Below are 21,620 nucleotides of genomic sequence, written 5' to 3'. Positions count from 1 at the left end.
AGATGGTCCCACCCACAAGGGGCCTTTTCCCCCTTGATCACTAATTGAGAAAATGCCTTACAGTTGGATCTCATGGAGGCATTTCCTCAACTGAAGGTCCTTTCTCTGTGATAACTCCAGCTGTGTCAAGTTGACACAAAACTAACCAGTACATATACTTTTTGATAATCCCAACTGTGGTGACAGGATGCCTTAATATGGACATAACTTGCATTTTCTGGGCACTTAGAATTTTTTCCATATACTTCTTGACTATTTGTGTGCTTTCTTTTGAGAAAGGTCTACTCAAATAATTTTTTTTAAGAAAAATTAGATTTTTCTCATTGTATATTGAGTTCCCAATATATTCTGAATATCAATTCTGCATCAGATAAATGGTGTGCAAACATTTTCTCGCAGTCAGTAGTTTGTCCCTTGGTTCTGCTGATTGTTTCCTCCCACGAGAAAGATTCTTGATGGTTTGGTGTTAGTCCATTTGTATATTTTCACTTCCTTGCCCTTGCTTCTGGAGTGTGATAAAAACAAAACAACAAACAAACAAACAAACAAACAAAAACATTGTCTATCCAGCTTGTTAAATTCTCTTCCGTTCTCTCTCAGGAGTTTACTGTTTCTGAGCTAGCACTTAGGTTGCTGTCCATGCTTAGTAGGAGATGGAGGTCATTCCATCATTGTGTGTGTGTGTGCTGTGTGTGTGTGTATGTGTGTGTGTGGTGTGTGTGTGTGTGTGTGTGTGTGTGGTGTGGGGTGTGTGTGTGTGTGTGTGTGTGATTGCTCCTCAGCTCCATGCTGCAAAAAGTTATCTTTGCTCCACTACATTAAATTGATTTAACTCTTTGTGGTTCATACAGAAAATTACTTCGTGGATGAGAAGAACACTCACACAAGAGCTTCTTTTTTATTTAGAATGTAGATTGGGAAATAATTTGAAGGGTAGTGTTTTAAAAAATTGGTCCTTTGAAGTGTTGAAATGCTAGGTAGAAGCTGATTGAAATCTAAATTATTGATCCTTGGGCTTTGTGGCTCTTCATTAGCCAACTACTGTAAATGCAGGTTACCTTTTGATTATTAAGCTGTCCCATGGAAGCAAGAAGGTTCGTCATAGAGTGTAAGACTGAGGGAGATGGCCATCGTGCTGAATCTCCGAGTGTCTCTCCATCTCATTGTCTCATGCTTCCTACCATGGCTGCATCATAACGGCTGTGCAGGGATCTCAGAACACTCAGAGCCAGGCTTGGGTCTGGGCATACTGAGAGAATTCAGGAGCAAGCTGAGGAACAATCGCTTGAGCTGTAGTTAGTTCCAGTCTGTGGCACAAGGGTGCAGATAGTTGCTGTCCCCCTCAGCTCACATACCTTGTAATGTTTAGGTGTGCAGCTGAATAGATTAAATATTGAATATATTAAACATTTAATAGATTAAATCCTTAGATTGACAGAACTTCATTTGTAACATGTCATGTAGACTCATAAAAATTGCTGTAACATTAGGCACTTGTGTAAAATGCCTCTTTTGCTACTAAACCTTGTACATTGCATAGTGTGGAGCCCTGTCATTTCCATCTCCTTGGGATGCAAACAGATTCTACACTCGGAACAAATCCACACATCATCCTGTCAAAAAGCAACGGTAAAGGAGGAAAGGGGACTGAGGGAAGGACAAGATCATCTAGTGGCCTCATGCTGGAGGTGATAAGGGCAGAGTTGTAGCTTATAGCCTGAACTTTATTCGACTTCCCCATCTGCTTGCACACACTCTTTCTCTCCTCTCCTCTCTTCCCCTTCCCCCTCCCCCTCCCCTTCCCCCTCCCTCTCTTCATCTCTCCTAACCTTACCTCCCAAAGCTGCAGTTGGACTGCAAATGTCTACCTGAAGACTTTGGGAGAGGACCCACTTTCCTATGGCAACTTTAACACAGTTCCTCATTTCATCTTGGTGACAAGTAATGGGCTTTCCTCTGTCCATTTCATAACATCACCCGTCCTCAACGGCAGTGAGAAAATGAATCGGGGTGGTGGTGGTGGGGATGCAGCTCAGCACTTGTGAGATGGAGGCTGGAGGAGCAGAAGCTCAACGCCATCCCTGGCTAAGTAGCCAGTTCGAGGGCTACAAGAAATCCTGTCATATTAAAACAAAAACAGAAACAAACAAAAAACAAAACCAGATCAAACCAAGCCAAAATGAGAAACCCACAAACCAACACACAAAAAACAGAACAGCTTTTCCAAATTCAAGGCTTTTTGCTTTTTGGGTTTTTTTTTTTTTTCAATTAAAAATTTTTGAGATAGGGTCTCATGTAACAAGCAAAATTGCATATTGGATGACTTTGTGGGGATCAAAGGTCAGCATGTGATTTCCTTTGTGTGTTTGCTTTCCAGCAGGGAGTCAGCACACAGTGAGTACTGCAGTGTGAAACTGGTTTGCGTTTTAATCTCCATTTTCTTCCCACTTTCCTGTTCTCTTCCCCATTTCATATTTTCCGAAGCAGAGCTGGATTTGTGCTAAAAGCCGTTCCCCCTTTCCCCAGCATGAAGTACTATGAACTAGTTAGCAGTAAGCAGTCTTTAGCTGCACTTATTTAGAAAGGAAACCCAGTTTATCAAGACAGTCATGCCTCCCATGGCATTTTCTGTTGCACGCTTTTCATCAATGTCTCTTTGTGCATATAAAGCACACAGCCAAGGTAACTGAGACGAAAGGCCACTTTCCGACTCTATCCCATCTGGAAGTCCTGCAGGCACCTAAGTGGATGAGAATGGATTCCTTCTGCTGTAAGCCTCTGTGCTGCTTACTGTCCCTTGGCTCTAAATAGTTAGGGATTCTAGGAGATTTTCTGATTTGTTTTCTTTGCCAAGCTAAAGCCAGGAACCTGTATATGCCACTCCACGCAAATCCCATTTCACAGGGTTCATGCTGAATGCTAGATACACGCTCTTGTTCCCACATCTCAGTTCTACTTTAACAGCCTGGGTGTTGAAAAGGAAGAGGGAAGCCAGGGCCTGGGATGAAGCCTTCAGGCACAGGGTTGAGGCCAAGGAAGCAGGCACTGTACAGTGATGGGTTAGGGATATTGTAGGTTGCTGTCCCACATGTGGTTCCAAGGCCACAAGTCCCACCAGTCCATCTGCCTGGTCCTATAGAGCTCTTAGGCAAGTGGTCAAGGTAAGTAACTTCTCTCCTGAGTAAACAGAATTCTGATGATAAAGATTTATCAGAATCACCCCAGTTTTTAAATTATCCAGATCTAGGAACGCCAAGTAACTTCACCCAATTAAATTCACACTTATTGTGGGGTAAAAGGAGCTGCAAACACTGGAAACACCCCTGACTTCATTTTCTCTAAGTTACAGTGGTAGTGGAAAATGGAAGGTTGGCCCCTTTGGGGGCCATAGGTGATAGTGTCTAGCCTTTAAGGATTGTTTCCCCACAACCTGTCTGACATCTTCCTCTTACCTAAGCACCTGCAGAGTTTATTGTCGCCTGGGAGAACTTGATTCATAAAGAAGAAAGTGGCAAGGCCGAGGACAGAGATCTTCACGGAAGAAGGCCTGGCCTTGCATCCAGGAGGCAGTGAACACTACCCTGTGGCTTGCTGGCATCAGTGGGATGCCTTTGTCTGGACAATGAGTGTCCCTCTGTACCTCATTAGGGATGTTCGTGGCAGTGTTCTGTAGAGTGATCTGCATGGGAAGACTAAAGGGTCTTTGTTCTCTCAGTCACTGGATTCACCGAGGATGTGGTGGCATGCACAGTTTTGATCAGGAAACCTTGTTAAATAGGAACATGGTCTCCAAACATTTTGACTACAGAGGAAAGTTTGTGATCCTACAGCCATCTATATTAAGTGACAGTGGGTTAGGCTCTGCGGGGAGCCTGCTGGCTTAGTAAGTGACTGGATGTTTGGCTAGGAACCGTTTCCCGGAATTATCAGACTTGATAATGTTCCATTGCACACCCAGTTCTTGGTCTGAACTTTCATAGTGCTTTGCTCATCCCATGGCATGTAGATTTGCTTCGGACACTAAGCTGGGGACTTTTTGCTTTGAGGAAGGTGTTGAGAGGCGTGGTTATATATTCTGAAGGCTTCTGTCATCCATGGAAGTACTCAAAAGCCACCGTGTGAGAGAGAAAGCAGGAGGCCTGGATTTGAGTTTTAAGTCTCTAGATCAGCTAGTGTCTTGAGGTATGGGCATAGGCAGGGGGAAAAATGCCTTCTTTAAACACCGACACTACCTCCATAGCACCTGATCTCTTGATTCTAAGCATCAGGGGCTTCTTAGTCACAGCTGAGCACACAATTAATTGCGAGAGTTGGTTTCAAAGGCACTTTATTCTAAGAAGTTTATTACTTTTAAGACTGATTAAAAATTAGAGGAGTCCTCTGACCTGCCAAGGGATGTAGCATGGCATGTAACATTCAAGCTATTTTGCAACCTTAGCAGTTTGTAACCTCAAACTCTGCTTAAGCAGGAGGAAAAAAAAAAGTACAGGCTGAATCTGACAGCCAGAAAGATACCCCCACACAGAGCAATAATCCCAGAACAGGATGTGTGGTTTCTTCATATCTCAGTGACGAAGTGTCCCTGACCCATTCTTATGTGGTCAATCAGAGGGCGAAAACTCCATGAGACTGCCTTTACCAACAGGATGTCCTTTAGTCTGCACGGAATTAAACTGGAAAGAAACAGGGGGAGGGGGCGGGAGAAGGAAATGAAGGAGTGTAACAAAGATTTGAAAACCAAACATGTTTCTAAATAATATAACAAAAAAGAAATTTATAGTAGAAATTAATTTTTTGAACACAATATAAATGAAACCAAAGCATCTTGACTTTTGCAGAACGCATTTTGAGTCCCTGTGAAGAGGGGTGTGTCTAGCCTCAAACGCCAGTAATGGACAAGAAGGAAGCACGGGCTTCTGGCCGAAGTTCACTTCAAGAACACTGAGGAAAACAGGAAACCATGCTTGAGGCAGAGAAGTAGAGGAGACAATAAAGGAAACGATGTGAGTCTATGGGATAGAAAGTAGAAAGTCAGTGAAACCAGTTGACTCTTTCAAAAGTCCAAACAATGGATACAACCAAATACACTTAGGAAAAACTACTGTGGCCCACTCAGACATTACTTCGAAGAAATGGACACATTCCTATGATTCAAATAATAGACTATGAGTAGATCTACAAAATAGGGTAAATAATAATAATAATAATAACAATAATATTTTGAAGCACATTTGGAGCTTGTGAAGATACTATATTATATACATTCTAAACACTAGGATGAAAACAAAGAACACTGTTTAAGGAGAGTATCTGGGAGCATCCAGACATGAGATCTAACAGCACCTTTAGAGATGTGTGGCCAGTCTAGCAACATGGACAAGAAGCTGTCCTGTTCGTGTGGGCCAGAAGCTCAGGTGTCTGGTTCTGACTTTTGGTTGAACTCCAGCCATATCCTGCCTACACTTATGACCTGTAGTCTCCATCAAATGCTTGAGGTTTGGACTAAACTGTAGGCTCTGGTTCTTCCGGATGTGAGACCCAAGCAGAATGTTCCAAAATCTTATCCCAAAGACAGACTATCTTGTATTCAGGTGCTAGAAAAAGAAAGCTACTTCTATCAAAGAGATAAGTGGATATTAGCCCAGAAACTTAGGATACCCAAGATATAAGATACAATTTGCTAAACGCATGAAACTCAAGAAGAACGAAGACCAAAGTGTGGACACTGTGCCCTTTCTTAGAAATGGGAACAAAACACCCATGGAAGGAGTTACAGAGACAAAATTTGGAGTTGTGATGAAAGGATGGACCATCTAGTGATTGCCACATCCAGGGATCCATCCCATAATCAGCTTCCAAACGCTGACACCATTGCATACACTAGCAAGATTTTGCTGAAAGGACCCAGATATAGCTGTCTCTTGTGAGACTATGCCGGGGCCTAGCAAACACTGAAGTGGATGCTCACAGTCAGCTATTGGATGGATCACAGGCCCCAGATGGAGGAGCTAGAGAAAGTACCCAAGGAGCTAAAGGGAACTGTAACCCTATAGGTGGAACAACAATATGAACTAACCAGTACCCCGGAGCTCTTATCTCTAGCTGCATATGTATCAAAAGATGGCCTAGTCGGCCATCACTGGAAAGAGAGGCCCATTGGACTTGCAAACTTTATATGCCCCAGTACAGGGGAACGCCAGGGCCAAAAAGGGGGAGTGGGTGGGTGGGTATGGGGGATTTTTGGGATAGCATTGGAAATGTAAAGGAGGAAAATACCTAATAAAAAATTAAAAAAAAAAAAAAGAAAATTCCAGGATCCCACCATTAACTGAAGGCAAAGCCATACCTTTCTTTGGATAAAGTTTATTTATTTATTTTTTTTTGCTGTTGTTTTGTTTTTAAGGTACATTTCAGCTGTACAAGATAATAGTGAGAAACCCATGCAGTAATGTACTCTGCGTACACTCACTGCCTCTGCTCTTCTTTCCCATTACTCCAGACGCCTTCCTTTTCCATAACAGGCCTTTTTGCATCTCTAAGTTTTATTTTAAACTTATTTAAATTTATTTGTTCTTTAAATGACTTGTTTATAATTACATTATTATTAATTATTATCTTGTATGTGTGTCTGCTTATGTTCGTGTGGGTATCCAAGGATGTCAGATCACCTGAAGGAAGTTGGAGTTACAGGAGATTATGAGCTCTGGTAACCAACCCGGGGTCCTTCGCAAGAGTAGCAAGTGCCCTTAACTGTTGAGCCATCTCTCCAGTTCCAAACTTACTCTTTGGAAGGCATGTGAAAGAATACATGGGATGGTCATCTTCCTGAGTTTGGCTTGTCTCAACCTATACAACCATCCCAAGTTCCGTCGTTCTCCTTTAAGGGACATGATTTCCTTCTTCTTTATGGCCATTGTCTCTCCATGTTCTTTACACATCCATCCCTTGACAGACACTGTACTGGTTACCTTTTCCACTGCTGAAACAATACACGGTAAGCAGAAGCAATCTATAGAAGGAAGACTCTCAGAGAATAAAAATACGTCACTGCAGAGAGGCCTCACAACAAGCCCCATAGTAGCAGCAAGAAGCAGAGAGAGTGAACTGGAAGTAAGTAGCCCAAGGCTTTAAAACTCTCCAAGTCTTCCCTGCTGCCTGCCCAATTAAATACTTATTCAAGTAGGGCTGTCCTTCCTAAACCCTCAAAAACAGTGCCACCAACTGGGGACAAAGTGTTTAAACATTTAGTTCTAGGGGGGACATTTCATTTCACACCACCATAAATACCTAGGCTGGTTCCTTGGCTAGTATAAAGAGTGTATGATGGACCTGAGTGTGGGGGCATCAACAGCATGTGCTGGTTTTGATTCCTCTTGACATATATCCAAGGATCATGAGGTAATTCAATTTTTGGCTTTTTGAGGACCGCCTATGCTGATATCCATCACAGCAATACCAATTTAAGTTCCTAACAGTAGTCCATGAATATTCATCCCTGCCCCACCTTTGAACCCTCTCCAGCCTTGCTTTGCCTTTTCACTGTTTGTTTTGTTGATGATGCCATTCTTATTGGGGTAAAGGGGAAATACAGCATAGTTTCAATTTGCATTTTCTTGATGGTTAAAGATGTTGAACATGTCTTCATGTAATTATTGGGCATATTCAGCTATTTTGACAAGTGTCTGCTCAGTTCTTGTGTTCATTTTTAATGATTGGATTGTTTCTTCTTGTGTTACTTTTTGCATTTTCAATATATTCTTGCTGGAGGACTTTCTGGCCAGTTTTTTTTCCACCCTGCATATTATTTCTTATGTGGTGGTGGAGCACATCTTTAATCCCAGTACTCAGGAAGCAAAGGTAGGTGAATCTCTGAGTTTGAGGCCAGACTGGTCTACAGAGTGAGTTCCAGGACAGCTAGGGCTATGCAGAGAAACCTTGTCTAGACAAACTGTAGTAGTAGTAGTAGTAGTAGTAGTAGTAGTAGTAGTAGTAGTAGTAGTAGTAGTTGTAGTAGCAGCAGCAGCAGTAGTAGTAATTAAGACTTATTTTGCAGGAGTTGGTCCTGTTCTTCCACCATCTGGGTCCTGGAGATTGACCTGAGGCTGTCAGGACTGGAAGGGAAGCACCTTTACTTGCTGAGCCATCTTGCCAGCCTCAAGGCTTTTTCTTCATTTCAGAAATTGAGTCCTTTGCTATGCAGAAGGTTTTAGATTTGATGCAAGTTCATTTTCCTTAGTAATGTCCTGTTTAGTAGTATGTCTTTTCCTGTGCCAATATCATGATTATTTACTCACAATTTCTTTTATTTTAGAAATGTCACATGTAACATTGAGGTCTTTAAGCCCCTTAGGGTTGCCCTTGTACACGAGAGGCAGGCATTTGGTGTCACTCTTCAGCATTTATATTCAAGGTTATTATTTAAAGGTATGTACTAATTTCTGCTTTTTTTCCCCCAGTTTTTCTTCTTTTTTCTTAGTTATGTTCTTTTCCCTTCATTTATCTTGGAGGTTTGGTGTTTTCCTATAAATGACGACAGTCACTGTGGTTTCTTCCCAATTCTCATTGCTTGACCTTCTAGTGATAATTACTCTTTCTTGTGTGCTTATGGTGGTGTTGATATTAGTTTTCTTTTGCTTTGGTTTCTTCCAGTATTATATGTGAAGCTAGTTCAGTGGTTATACATTTCTCAGTTTATGCTTATTTTAGAAAGTCTTTACTTCTTGTTCAGCTTTGAAGGATAGCTTTGCAGGATATAGTGGTCTAGTTTGGCAGTCATTTTTCTAACAGTCCCTAAAGCACAGCAACGCATGCCCTCTTGAGCTTTATAACTTTTGGTGAGAAATCAGGTATTTTATGATTATTCTGTCTTTATCTCTGACTTGGATTTTCTTCTTGGCAATTTTAAATTTTCTCCCTTGTCACAATTTTTTGTTATTTTAACTATAATGTGTTGTGATTCTTTTTGTCATGTCTAGTTGGACTCTTAAATGCTTCTAGTATTGGGTTGTCTACTGAAAAATACCTTGTTAGCTTTTAAATTTTTGAAGAATTATAAAAAGCTGCTATTGATTATAGTTCCAGAGCAGGCTTTATACAGGTATAAAATATGTAGGTAGATTTCAAGGGATAACATGGTAAAGGTCAACTTTCCTAATCTCTTTTAACTCAATGGTAAAGTTGCATTTGTGTCCTATCAGTAATGAGTGAACATTCCTGTTTTTTCACACCATTTGAATATTCAACAGAGCTAGTGTTACAGGTCTGGGCCATGCTGTCTGTAATGGTATTTTACTTTAATGTGGGTTTTCTTTTCTTTTGAACACATTTATTTACTGCTCACCTCTGGCAAAATGCTTGCTCATTTTTTTTTAATCTAATTTTGTGTTGTTTGCTTTTTTAGGGGTAGGGGGGCTGGAGACAGGGTTTCTCTGTGTAGCCCTGGCTGTCCTGGAACTCACTCTGTAGACCAAGCTGCCCTCGAACTCAGAAATCTGCCTGCCTCTGCCTCCCAAATGCTGGGATTAAAGGCATGTGCCACCACTGCCCGGCATGTTGTTTGCTTTCTTATTGATATGTGGGCACTGTTTGTATATTTTGGATACCAGAACTGTACTAGATATTTTATAAATGCTTCCATCACTCCAACTCCATGACTTCTCTTTACATCTTAAGTGTGCCATGTTTTTGAAGTTTCATCTTTTAAAAAAGCCAATGCTAAATCTCAAGACTTTGAGCAATAACATCTATCTTAACTTAATTTTTTGTGATAGTTATAAGATATGTCCTTAGATACACAGACTTAAATATGAGTTTCAAGTTGTGCTATAGCACTATTGTTGAGAAAGCTATCTTTTTTTCCATTGAGTTATCTTTGGTTTTAGTCATTTTTTGAATAAGTCTAATTCTGGGACTTTTCTCTTCTTGTGATACATTGATTTAATCTTTTGTAATACATCTTAATTATTGCAATTTATATTACAGTAAGGTATTGGGGTTTTTTTTTCGGTTTTATTTGCTTGTTTGTTTTACTTTTGTCTTTCCCTTATCAATTGTATTGGCTATTTGGGGTCTCTTGCTCTTTCCTCCATTGCATTATTGCCACACTTATGTCCACTTGTGTGTCTGAAGATTTCCTGTGGGAGAATAAGTTATTCTTTGTTGGTTAGGCTCTGCTAGCCAAGAACAAACCACAGACCCAGGACCATTATAAAAAAGCTCTGGATCCACCATCCTCCAAGAGCCCAGACTCCAGGTATCTACATCTTCACTTCACAGACCCTTCCACCATGAGACTGTATCTGCTCCTCTCTACTCTATTCTTCCTCTTGGACCTTTTACCCCAAGGTAAGTTGGTGGCCAATTATTGGGGGAATATTCAGTTTAAAAGTCTCTCTGGAAGGTCAGAGATTAATTAATTTCACAGTTTCAGAAACCCAATATCCACAGCTCCACTAAGATTATATCAGGAGAAAACAGACATACATTGCCATTAACCCAAATGTCAAATGGGGTCATGTTGTTCTATATCCTTTCTTTGGATTCCTTGGGAGACATTAGGAGTTCTTTGTAGATGCTTAGTTTTCTTCTAGGACATTTTGCAGCAGTATTTAAGCAGCATTTGTGAGGACATCTACTCTCTCAAAAGAGAAGATGGAAACTCCTCAAGGAGAGGTGATGTTCAATGGGGGTCACAAAGACCTGGACATCTATGAGAAGAGACAAGTAAGTATTCCAACACAAGTGAAAAGTCAGAGTCCTTGTTAGACAAGGAGAAGTTAGTATGGGAGTGAACTGCAGCAGGATGACTCCTAAATATACAAATGGAGATGGAATATATTACACACACTTATAATAGATCTTCTAATTAAAAAATTAGCTCACTGGCTCTGTGAGATGGGTCAAAATATAAACCAACAAACCCCAAGGTAACACACCTTGTGAAAGTTGTTATACATGAAAAATGCATCATAAAACGAACCTGTAGAATGAGAAGAGAAAAGGAACTGTGGACAAATAATAAGCAAAGACATCAAGTTGTAACGTCTTGGTACGTAACAGGTTTATGTACAGTAATTGAAAACATAAGGATGGGTTAAAGAATAGTGAGTGAGTACAACATTTAATAAACTGATCATGGATTATGTGAGTTTAGAAAAAAAATCATAATAAATCCAGAGAATGAAGGTGAAAGAGCCAATAAACACAAGAAGGGACCAAAAGAGTAACACGATAAAAACATTGTATACTTCACAGTAATTTGGTACTATTGATGAAGGAAAGACTAAAACACACTTAAAATAGCTACTTCACAAATGATGGAGTTGATACCATAGTAGGTGTTCCTAAGACTCAAAAATTAGAAGATTACAACTGTGTGTAATGTATCCCATATCTTGTATATTTAGGGATCTTCCTGCTGCAGTTCATTGCATCAATGATTTCGCACTAATCAAATTCCTACTAAGTTTTCATCACCAAGATACAAATACGCTATTGTTTATCTGACTTTTAAAAAGAGTATTTCCTTGCTTTTCCTGCTTCATTTTGTGGAAAACACCTTGAAGTCATGACCTGAAGTCTTAGTCTTGAAGTCATCCTCTTTCCATTCTCTCTTAAATATATCTCTATCAAACATTCTCCCAACCCTCCCTCTGTTATTGAAATTGCTTTTGCCTTCAGCCATTCATACAAAAGCTTTCTCACTGCGCACTCATTAACAATCACCACACCGTTGGCCCATCCATTTCTCATTGTTTTTTGTTTGTTTGTTGTTTGTTTGTTTTTGGTTTTTTGAGACAGGGTTTCTCTGTATAGCCCTGGCTGTCATGGAACTCACTTTGTAGTCCAGGCTGGCCTCGAACTCAGAAATCCGCTTGCCTCTGCCTCCCGAGTGCTGGGATTAAAGGCATGCGCCACCACACCCGGCTCCATTTCTCATTGTTAACTAACTACCTGTTGGCTGATTTTCCAATGTCAGTCCCTCCCCTCTTCATAATCTCCCATATTCAGTCATTCTGTTCTGAGGTGGAAGTGTCACTTGTTTCTCAGCCTAGCTCACTGATGGCTCCTCCTCATATTTTCTGGTGATCCTTCTTGGAGGGGAGCCCCAAGGTTCAGTTCCTGGCCCTTCTCTACTCTATTCCCATTCCCTTTAATGACTTAGCGAGTCTCATTTCTTTAAATTCTGTTAGATTTCTTCATTAGAACTCTAGACTGGAGTATAGGATCCAATGATACACCTGATTCAACTTAGAGGTTTGATTTCAAAACTAGTGTGTCTAAAATAGGACTCACGATTGTCTCTCAGATTCCTCTATGGGGAGTTTCTGCACCTTAATGCTGTGGCTGTCCTGCCGGTGTGTGTGTGTGGAAATTCCTTGGATCTCCACTTATCCTTAGGGATTTTCCATTGCTGTACCACAAAGGTTCAGGTTCCTGTCTCTTTCACTCCATTTTGGGTATTGAGTGTTTCATACCCCGAGTGTGTCTTGGCTTCTGCCCTGTCATTAGACCTTACTAGTCTCTACTTGTAAATTTGTAACTAAAGAAAGAGATTTTTTTTCTCAGTTCCTTTTACAGGAGTGAATGATCTAAGACTCCAAGTAAGGTTTTTTTTTTTTTTAAAGATTTATTTGTTTTATATATGTGAGTACACTACTGTCTTCAGACACACCTGAAGAGGGCATTTGATCCCATCTCCAGCCCCTCCAAGTAAGTTCTTAATAGTATCCAATTTGGACCTCAAATTGGAATATCCTCTGCATGCCTGCTACATGTAGTTTTCTTGCTTACCATATATATCTTATGAATATTCACCAGAAGGTCATGAAAGAGAGGGAGTCAGAATGCGACAGAGACCCTGGGGATGCTTAAAAAAAAAAGCAGGCTAGAGAGATGGCTCAGTGGTTAAGAGCACTGACTGCTCTTCCAAAGGTCCTGAGTTCAAATCCCAGCAACCACATGGTGGCTCACAACCATCCAAAATGAGATCTGATGCCCTCTTCTGGTGCATCTGAAGACAGCTACAGTGTACTTATATATAATAATAAATAAATCTTAAAAAAAAATCACTCTACCTTCAGATGTTTGTTTGAAGTTTAGGGCACTCTTCTTGTATCTGTCAATGGCAGCAGCTTCTTCCTCCTGTCACTCAATCATACATGAACAACCTGCAAGCTTCCATGGAGCCCCCAGCTCCTACAATTAGCTTTAAAACCAAGGCTCTATCTTTAAAGCACCTTCCAACTTGTGCTCTTTCTTGGAGAAAGAACAAGTGCTTTTGTAACGTTTTATATCCTGTCTTAGTTAGGGTTCTACTGCTGTGAACAGATATCATGACCAATGCAACTCTTATAAGGACAACATTTTAATTGTGGCTGGCTTACATGTCAGAGATTCAGTCTATTATCATCAAGGCAGGGAGCATGGCAGTATCCAGGCAGTCATGGTGCTGTAGAGCTAAGAGTTCTACATCTTCATCTGAAGACTGCTAGCAGAATACTCACTTGCAGGCAGCTAGAGCTAAGGTATTAAAGCCCACAGTGACACACCTACACCAACAAGGCCTCTTCTCCAATAGTGACACACCCTGGCCCAAGCATATACAAACTGTCACATATCCCAAGTGGAGTCACATTTATTTCTATACTTTCCAGATCTACAAATGTTGGAGAACCCTCAATAATATAATCAGTTCAATGATATTAACACAGAATTTTAACTTGGCTCTGAAGTCCATCTCCACTACATTGTTTCCTCCACAAATAATATTCTTTAGTATTTTCTCTCTTGATGAAACATTTCAATTTTATTAAAAGTTTTATTGTTTTTATTTTATATGTCTGCGTGTTTTGCCTGACTGTATGTATGAACACCATGTGGACACAGTGTTCATGGAGGCCAGAATAGGGCATTGAATCCTTTGGAACTGGAGTTACAGATGGTTGTGAGCCACCATGTGGGTGCTGGGAACCTAATCCAGGTCCTTGGGAAGAGCAGTCAGTTCTCTGAATGCAGATCCACCTTTCCAGGTCCCACTTAATTCTTTTCTTGGAAGGTGGCATTACTGAGAACTCAATTCTATCATAATAGATATTTTATTGACTGTTTTTTATAAGCATATTTTCATTCACTTTCATTCTTTGCTGTGACAGTGATATAAATTATTTCATTATACATTATGTCTCAGAGCCTAGCCTGGTGGCACACACCTTTAATCACAGCACTCAGGAGGCAGAGGCAGGTGGATCTCTGTGAATTCGAGGCCAGCCTGGTCTACAGAGTGAGTTCCAGGACATCCAGGGCTACACAGAGAAACCCATCTTAAAAAACAAAAAGCAAAACAAAACAATTATGTCTCAAAGTTGCTATCTTATATTGGTTTTAATGTTCATAATTAATTGACACTGTGTAAAGTACCTTCTAAGGGACTCTTCTTGATTTACTGGGCTCATTCTTTACATGGCTTACTATGAAATCTCTGCCAACATTGGCCCCCTTATGCTTTCCTTTGTGATTTATTGTAGTTATGTCAGGCTTTTGGTTTAGTACTACTGCCTTCTGGGTAAATGATTTAAATATGTCTCTTCCTTCACAAATTTCTCCTGTCACCAATATATAATTTGTTATTAACATTTTGTCTTGTCAACATTTTCATCTGCAGTTTATATTCTTCACACAGGCCCATTCTTTCCATCATCTATGCTGTTTATATGTTGTGTTTTTTATAATACTCCCAACACGCTGCACACACACAGAAAACTGGATTCTATGACTAAGATACACTTAACCACTGAAATAGATAGTGCAGGACTAAACAGGGAAAGAAAACACAACTTCTGCTTTTTTTCTAAGCTTGGAGGAGTGAGTCCAAGGTGGAGAGTAAGATACTGGCTTCTGTCCCACTCACGCACAATTGCTTAACCAAATTCTCCCATGAGGGCTCAAGGGCCCTCTAAGAATGCCTAGGAGCACAGTGGGGCAAACGGGAAAGAAAATCTGATTAAACACAAAAAGGGTGTCTGTGAGATTAGCATTCCAAACCACCAGGGATGACTACGAACAAAGAGGAAAGACAGAAGTTACTGTATCAACCATGCTCACGGTGTACAAGCAGCAGGCTCTGCAGAGGACACTCAGATGTTTGCCATTAGGGTGACCAATAACCGGCCCTCCCAGGGAGATGGAAACAGAGAGACGAGGCTCACCTTAGTCAGCTCTACATAGAAGTAGACACTGTTGTTTCATACCAGGACTGGAGCTACCAACTCTCCTAGCAAGGATCGTCACTTTGAGCACCAATGATGCAAACATACCAAGTGGACCCAATATCAGGACCTACTCCCTTTCTTACAACCCCACTCACTCCTTGAATGCTGAACCATTTGTGTATTGAGCTCATTCACAAGCAGCCATGCACTGATAGTTTTCTGAGCATGCCCATGCACCAATTACCAAATCAGCCACTATAATGAAGTCACTCATGCACTAGTTCCTAGAGTCAAAGTCTACATCAAAGTCAAAATCTAGAGTCACTGCTATAAGGAGTTAACTTAGACCCTAGATCTGGAGCCAAATTCTCTCAGTGAATATTAGCACTGCAGGCTCAGTCACATAGACAGCCTCACCCAATGGAAGCACGGTTATTCCACAATATGAACTAATCATATACATATATGTATAATCATATACAACAACTATATGTATAGATCAATTAAAAAATAAAATAGAATTACTAGTTAAGCGTAGACTACCCCTACAATGTTTTCCCACGGAAATTTGATTCTGCCCCATCAAAAGGGAGAGAGGAAAAGAAGGCAAGTAAAAGTGGTAACAGCAAATATCAAGAAGACAGTTGCTGTATGCATCATGAGGGGAGATGCAATAAGGCAACCACAACATCAGAGATGTGACTCTTCACCCTTACGGTGGCCTGTAAGCCTGGTGCTAGGTGGATACTATTTTTAATATTACATGACTTTTTCTGACATGTTCCATCCACCCGTCCACCCATCCACCCATCCATCCATCCATCCATCCACCCATCCACCCATCCATTCGAGTCTTTTTAGAAATCTGGGGACTTAGCCTTCAGTGTCCTGTGTATCCACAGTACTCTCCCTTGGGTATTTTCTTATTGTTTTCATGATCCCAGAAAGCAGTCTCTGCTGATCCTCTCGGTTCCATCCTCCAGGGTATACCTGACTCATCACTATATGATTTTGTTCAAAGTGTTTGCCACTTTTTGAATCACCTCATTTCTTGAGCTGGATTTTTGTTGGTTGGTTGGTTTGGTTTGGTTTGGTTTTGGTACTGTTAGATCTCTCTATGGAATATAACCTCTGTGTAAATGAGGCATCTGGACTGTTCTATTATTATGAGGAGCAAAGTTTTGTGAGTGAATCGGTGAGAAGTTTGACATTTTGCATAAAGGAGGGAGGCAATGAAGAAATCAGCATATTTAGGACATCTACTTTGTCTTGTTTCAGTCTGATATTTTACACAGTAACTTATCTAGACTTTTCATGTGTTTATAAGAAAACTAAAGAGAAAGCTGTGAATAAGCATGAATAAGCTTTGGGAGAGGGAAAAGGGGAGAGGGGGTGAGTGTGGGGTTATCGTGTAGGAGCTGCTAAGGCAATCTTTGGTCTGGCTCCTTTCCCTCACAGAGAGAACCGTTCTGTCCTCACGTGTAAGGATGCCCACGACTTGACACTCACACCCTGACCTATTGCTTCCCTGGTTTTTTTTCTGCAGTTAGAAGCGGTTTAGGTGCGTCCGAGACGCTCTGCGTCAGTTTGCAGGGCACGTGCAGAAGAGACATTTGCAAACTGATAGAAGACGAGATCGGTGCTTGCCGGAGAAGATGGAAATGTTGCAGGCTGTGGTGGATTCTCATACCTATTCCAACGCCAGTTATCTTCTCAGACTATCAAGAACCCCTCCAGTCTAAGGTGAAGTAAGACCATAGTGAACAGAAAGGACAGCTCACACGGCCAGCTAAAGCAATGGAACCTGCACACCGAACACTTCCAGCTCTTTCATCAGGTTTTATTCAGCTTGCCAATAAACATAAATATTGATTTCAAATATGCCCAGATACCATTTCTTTATGACATTTCAAAATTTAAATAAAAGATTTAAATACAAGAAACTACTTTTGAGCTAGGAAAAAAAAAAGCCACTGCTGCTCTTCCAGAGGACCTGCGTTTGGTTCCCAGCACACCCATGTTCTCTTACAGCCATCTCTAACTCCACTTCCAGGGGACCCAACACCCTCCTCTGACTCCACAGCACTGGACTTGCACTTGGTAAACATATGTCCATGAAGCTAAACACAAATACCTATAAAATAAAAATAAAAATAATTTAAAACCTGCTGTTTCCAGGTCAGGCAGTAGTGGCACACGTCTTTAATCCCAGCACTTGGGTGGCACAAGAAGGTGGATTTCTGAGTTTGGGGCCACCTTGAAATACAGAGTGAGTTCCAGGACAGCCAGGGCCACATGGAAAAACCCAGTCTCAAAAAACCAATACACATTAAAAACTGTAATAGAAACTCAACAGATTCACAACTGGCAACAATGAAGGAAAAAATTATAAAACAGACAAATTCTCACAGACAGAGCCAATAAATTAATTAAATTAAAAGACAGGACACCAAGAGTTTGCAGATCATGTAAGAGTGGAGAGAATAATCCTGGGAGACGGGAGAGAGGAGAGAACTGGAGTAAGGTTAGAAGAAAATAGCTTGAAACAATACTTTAAGTTCATGAGAATTAATCAGAAACATGAAAGCAAAGAAAGAAAGTAGGGGGTGACAGGAAGGAGGGAGAACCTCGGAAAGCTAAGAGAAGAGGCTGAAAATCTTACAGCTTCCTTTGGAGTGGGGGAAGTGAGATAAGTTTCTCTGTGTGTCTTGGGCTGTCTGAAACTCAGTCTGTGGATGGCCTCAAACTCACAGAGATCCACTTGCTTTTGCCTCCCAAGTGCTGGGATTGAAAGTCTGCACCACCGCTGCCTGGGACAGCTTCATTAATCAATTCAAAAGGGAAGTTCTTAGCTGTCTTAGAGTTTCTATTGCTGTGACCAAACAGCAAAACCAAAAGGCAAGTTGTGGAGGGGAGGGTTTATTTGGCTTACATTTCCGTAGCACTGTTCATCATTGAAGGGAAGTCAAGACAGAACTCAACCAGGTCAGGAACCTGGAGGCAGGAGCTGATGCAGAGGCCATGGAAGGGTGCTGCTTACTGGCTTGCTCACCATGGTTTGTTCAGCCTACTTTCTTATAGAACCCAGGACCACAGCCTAGGGATGGCACCATCCACAATGGGCTGGGCCCTTCCGAATTGGTGCTGGGAATTGAACTCAGGACCTCTGGAGCAGCCAGTGCTCTTAACCGATGAGCCTCGTCTCCAGCCCAGCAGAAGGGCATTTGTAAAGGACTACATATGTCACTTCATCTAGCTGTGGGTAGTCAGCTAGCGCTAGAATACTAGGCATGAATCTGTGCTAGGAACTGAACCTGGGGCTGCTATAAGACAACCAGTGAGCTTAACTGCTGAGCAGTCTCTCTAGTCCCCTGCATTTATTTATGTGTTTGTTTGTTTGCTTGCTTATTTGTGTTTGGGCATTGCTTGCTTTTACGTCTGTGCATCATGTGTAGCCATTATTTATGTGTTTGTTTGTTTGCTTGCTTATTTATGTTTGGGCATTGCTTGCTTTTACGTCTGTGCATCATGTGTAGCCAGTGCTTGCAGAGGCCAGAAGAGGGAGTTTGATCGCTCCCCTGGAACTGGAGTTACAGAAGGTTGGGAAGTATAGTGTGCGTGCTGAAAAATTAAACTTGTGTCCTTTGGAAGAGCAGCCCATGCTCTTAAGCTCTGAATGGCCCCTCCATGGCATCTCCACACTCCCTTCTTCCCTTTTTTACTCCCACATTTTTCCCACGTCTGCTTCACAGCGTCATACCTGTGTCCTGCTTTTCCAAGACTGACATTCTCTAAAGTAAAACTCTTAGATTCTCTTACTCTCCTTATAAATTATTAATAACAGGTAAGCTTTCACTCACTGAAATTCAAGTCTCAGAAACATACCTACTTAAATAAAATCTACAAGGCCAGTGTTACTACAACTTTGATTAATATTCAATGTCAATTTACATTAGAGACAAAATGAAAGACTGATAAAGTGTCAAGTAACAGAATTAATTTGGTCAAAAGAACTGCATCTCAAGCACAGTGAATCAAAAATTCCCTACAATGTGTGCTCTACAGAAAACCCAAGAGAAAAATTTTTACAGGAAATATCTATAAAAGTGCTTTTGCTGTGGGCAGTGAATTATTGTCTACCTTGCTCAAAGCCAGTGAGTTCCAGCAGAGGGCGCCGCAGGCTTCTCCCAAGAATCCAGGAACTTTCTGGGGTTCAACTTTTATTAGGACCCTAGGCAGTTTCTTCCACATCCAAACTGTCTGTTCTCAGGGTTTCAGCTGGGGGCCCTGGAGCGGGGTGGGAGCAGGCGTGGTGGAGGTGGCAGACAAGGACACAGCAGATGAGTGGAGACCTCCTGAAGGGTGAGACATTTCATTCTGCCTGGTGGGCAAATCCATTTCTTCTCCGGGGCATCTTCAAATTTCCCTGTGTGTCCACAGTACCCAGGGTCAGCGAGTAGACTGAACGTTAGTAAACAGCTAGAAGCCTCTGCCCTTGCTTGCTCTCCTTGCTTAACTCTTTGTTTCCCCGTCCAGAGCAGACAGGAGCCTGGCAGAATTGGGACAGGGGGTAATTGTTCTTGTCAGGACAGTTCTTCCCCTGGTTCACTCTGAACCAGGAATTGTGTCTGAACTGGTGAATTGCAACTGTATCCGCTGGTAGAGTGGGTTCAATTATCCTGAGGTTCAGCGCAGGCTTTGGGCAACTGAGTTCCCCTGTTAGGGGATTTCTTTTGGCTGCTGTATTCTCTTGAGCATCTTCAGTTCCCACGCAGGATCCTGCTGAGCGCTCTCTGCCAGACTTCCCAAACTTGGTAAGAACCCTGTTGGCTTTGCCTACAGGTCATGGAGACTGTCGTTTTTAGAGATCAGTCTTCTGTATGTATAAAAAGCACCCGGGCAGGCTGCCTCAGGACAGAAGTCACATCTTATATTACCCATCTTATACCACTGGCCATTGCCAGCTTTGACATAACAGAGGTAATGTTCTTTGGGACAAGTAGCACTGACATGGATCGCCACAACATAGAGGGCACACACAAGTGATCCTCTATTAGGCTGAGACATGTATACACTCAAGGGACTTAGGGTAGCTCACTTCCCTGTCTACTTTGTCACCTGTGAAGTCTGAAAGTCAATTCAACACCAGCAGGAAACCTTCAACGCAGTTTGCGCAGTCAGAGTCTTGGGAGCCTGCACAACTGCCACAGTGGTATGTTTTCGTAGTGTGGTTTCCCCTGCCCTCCAAAGAATCTTTCACCTTCAGTAAACCCTCCAAGGCTGTGTCCACACTCTGAGCCACCTTGATATCCAGGGGGACGTCCAGGAAGGAGTCAAAGGTACCCGAGGTGCCCTGGCAGAGGAGGTACTTGATCTGAGATCTTCAGGAGCCTCCAAGTATCAACTCATGGCCCAGGGTGCTACCCTCAGATGCTGGTCCCCAGGCAGGCAGGATGCGTGCCTGACATTCAGAAACTTGTGTGCATCTTCCTGCTTGTGCCCGTGGAAGGCAGAAGTCAACACGAGTGAATGAGTGAGTCCGGGGTGACTTCCCTGGAGTGGAGGAGACTCTGGATCATGTGAGTGTCCATATCACACACATGTAACCTCTGTGGCAACAGAAGCTCTGAGAGAGCTCCTGAGACAGCATGTAGTTTACAAAAGATAGTGTGTCCTACAGTATCAAACATTTAGCCAAGATTTAATTCTTCACTTAAAAATGAACAAGGATGCCCATCTCGCTAGTATGTAAATTTGCTTTTGTCTTTAGTAAATGGTAATATATTATCTATCTATCTATCTATCTATCTATCTATCTATCTATCTATCTATCTATCTATCTACACACACACATATATACACACACATATATGTGTATATATATATATATGTATAAATATATATTTAGTAAATGGTATATGTATAGTGGTTATATATTGAATATATATACATACATATATATGAATTGTTTAAAAATAGATTTCTTTAAAAAAAATGTCCTGGTTGGTTTTGGTCAACTTGACACAAGCTAGACCCATCTTGGAAGAGGAACCTCAACTGAAAGAATGATGCTACCACATCTCCTGTGGGCAATTCTGCCGGTGTCTTATTGAATAATGATGGGTATGGGAGGGCCCAGCCCACCAGGGGTGGTGTCATCCCTAAGAAGGCGATCCTGAGTAGTATAAAAATGGTGAGCAAGCCAGGATTGAAGGGGTTGTGGAGAGAAGTTGAAGTTTAGTATCAACAAATGCTTTCCTCGAACACCTACTGTTGCGGCCTGCCCGCAGTCCACAACACGAACGGTTCAACTGAGAATGGCAGTTCAGGCTGAAAAGAGAGGAATCTAGACAGGGCGGAAGAAACAATGGAGCCAAGACAACAAGTTCTGATCAAGGCTCAATTTTACTA

General features: G+C 41.6%; 1 protein-coding gene across 1 annotated transcript; it reads left to right on the top strand.

Moving 5' to 3' along the window:
* The first annotated feature begins 10,241 nt into the window (after nt 1-10,241).
* Nucleotides 10,242-17,089, top strand: LOC110309947 (beta-defensin 109-like). Its single transcript, XM_021182692.1, has 2 exons — nt 10,242-10,344; nt 16,756-17,089. The coding sequence occupies exons 1-2, from the start codon at nt 10,287-10,289 to the stop codon at nt 16,959-16,961; spliced, it is 264 nt and encodes an 87-aa protein (XP_021038351.1). The 5' UTR covers nt 10,242-10,286; the 3' UTR covers nt 16,962-17,089.
* The last annotated feature ends 4,531 nt before the right edge of the window (nt 17,090-21,620 follow it).

Source organism: Mus caroli, chromosome 14, assembly GCF_900094665.2.
Source record: "Mus caroli chromosome 14, CAROLI_EIJ_v1.1, whole genome shotgun sequence".
Lineage (NCBI taxonomy): Eukaryota > Metazoa > Chordata > Mammalia > Rodentia > Muridae > Mus > Mus caroli.
This window is presented reverse-complemented; position numbering and strand designations above follow the sequence as displayed.

Excerpts from the sequence above, each read along its gene's own strand:
- LOC110309947 (XM_021182692.1), top strand. The coding sequence starts at position 10,287 with ATGAGACTGTATCTGCTCCTCTCTACTCTATTCTTCCTCTTGGACCTT. Across the intron at positions 10,345-16,755 it reads CTTGGACCTTTTACCCCAAG|TTAGAAGCGGTTTAGGTGCG; the intron begins GTAAGTTGGTGG and ends TTTTTTCTGCAG.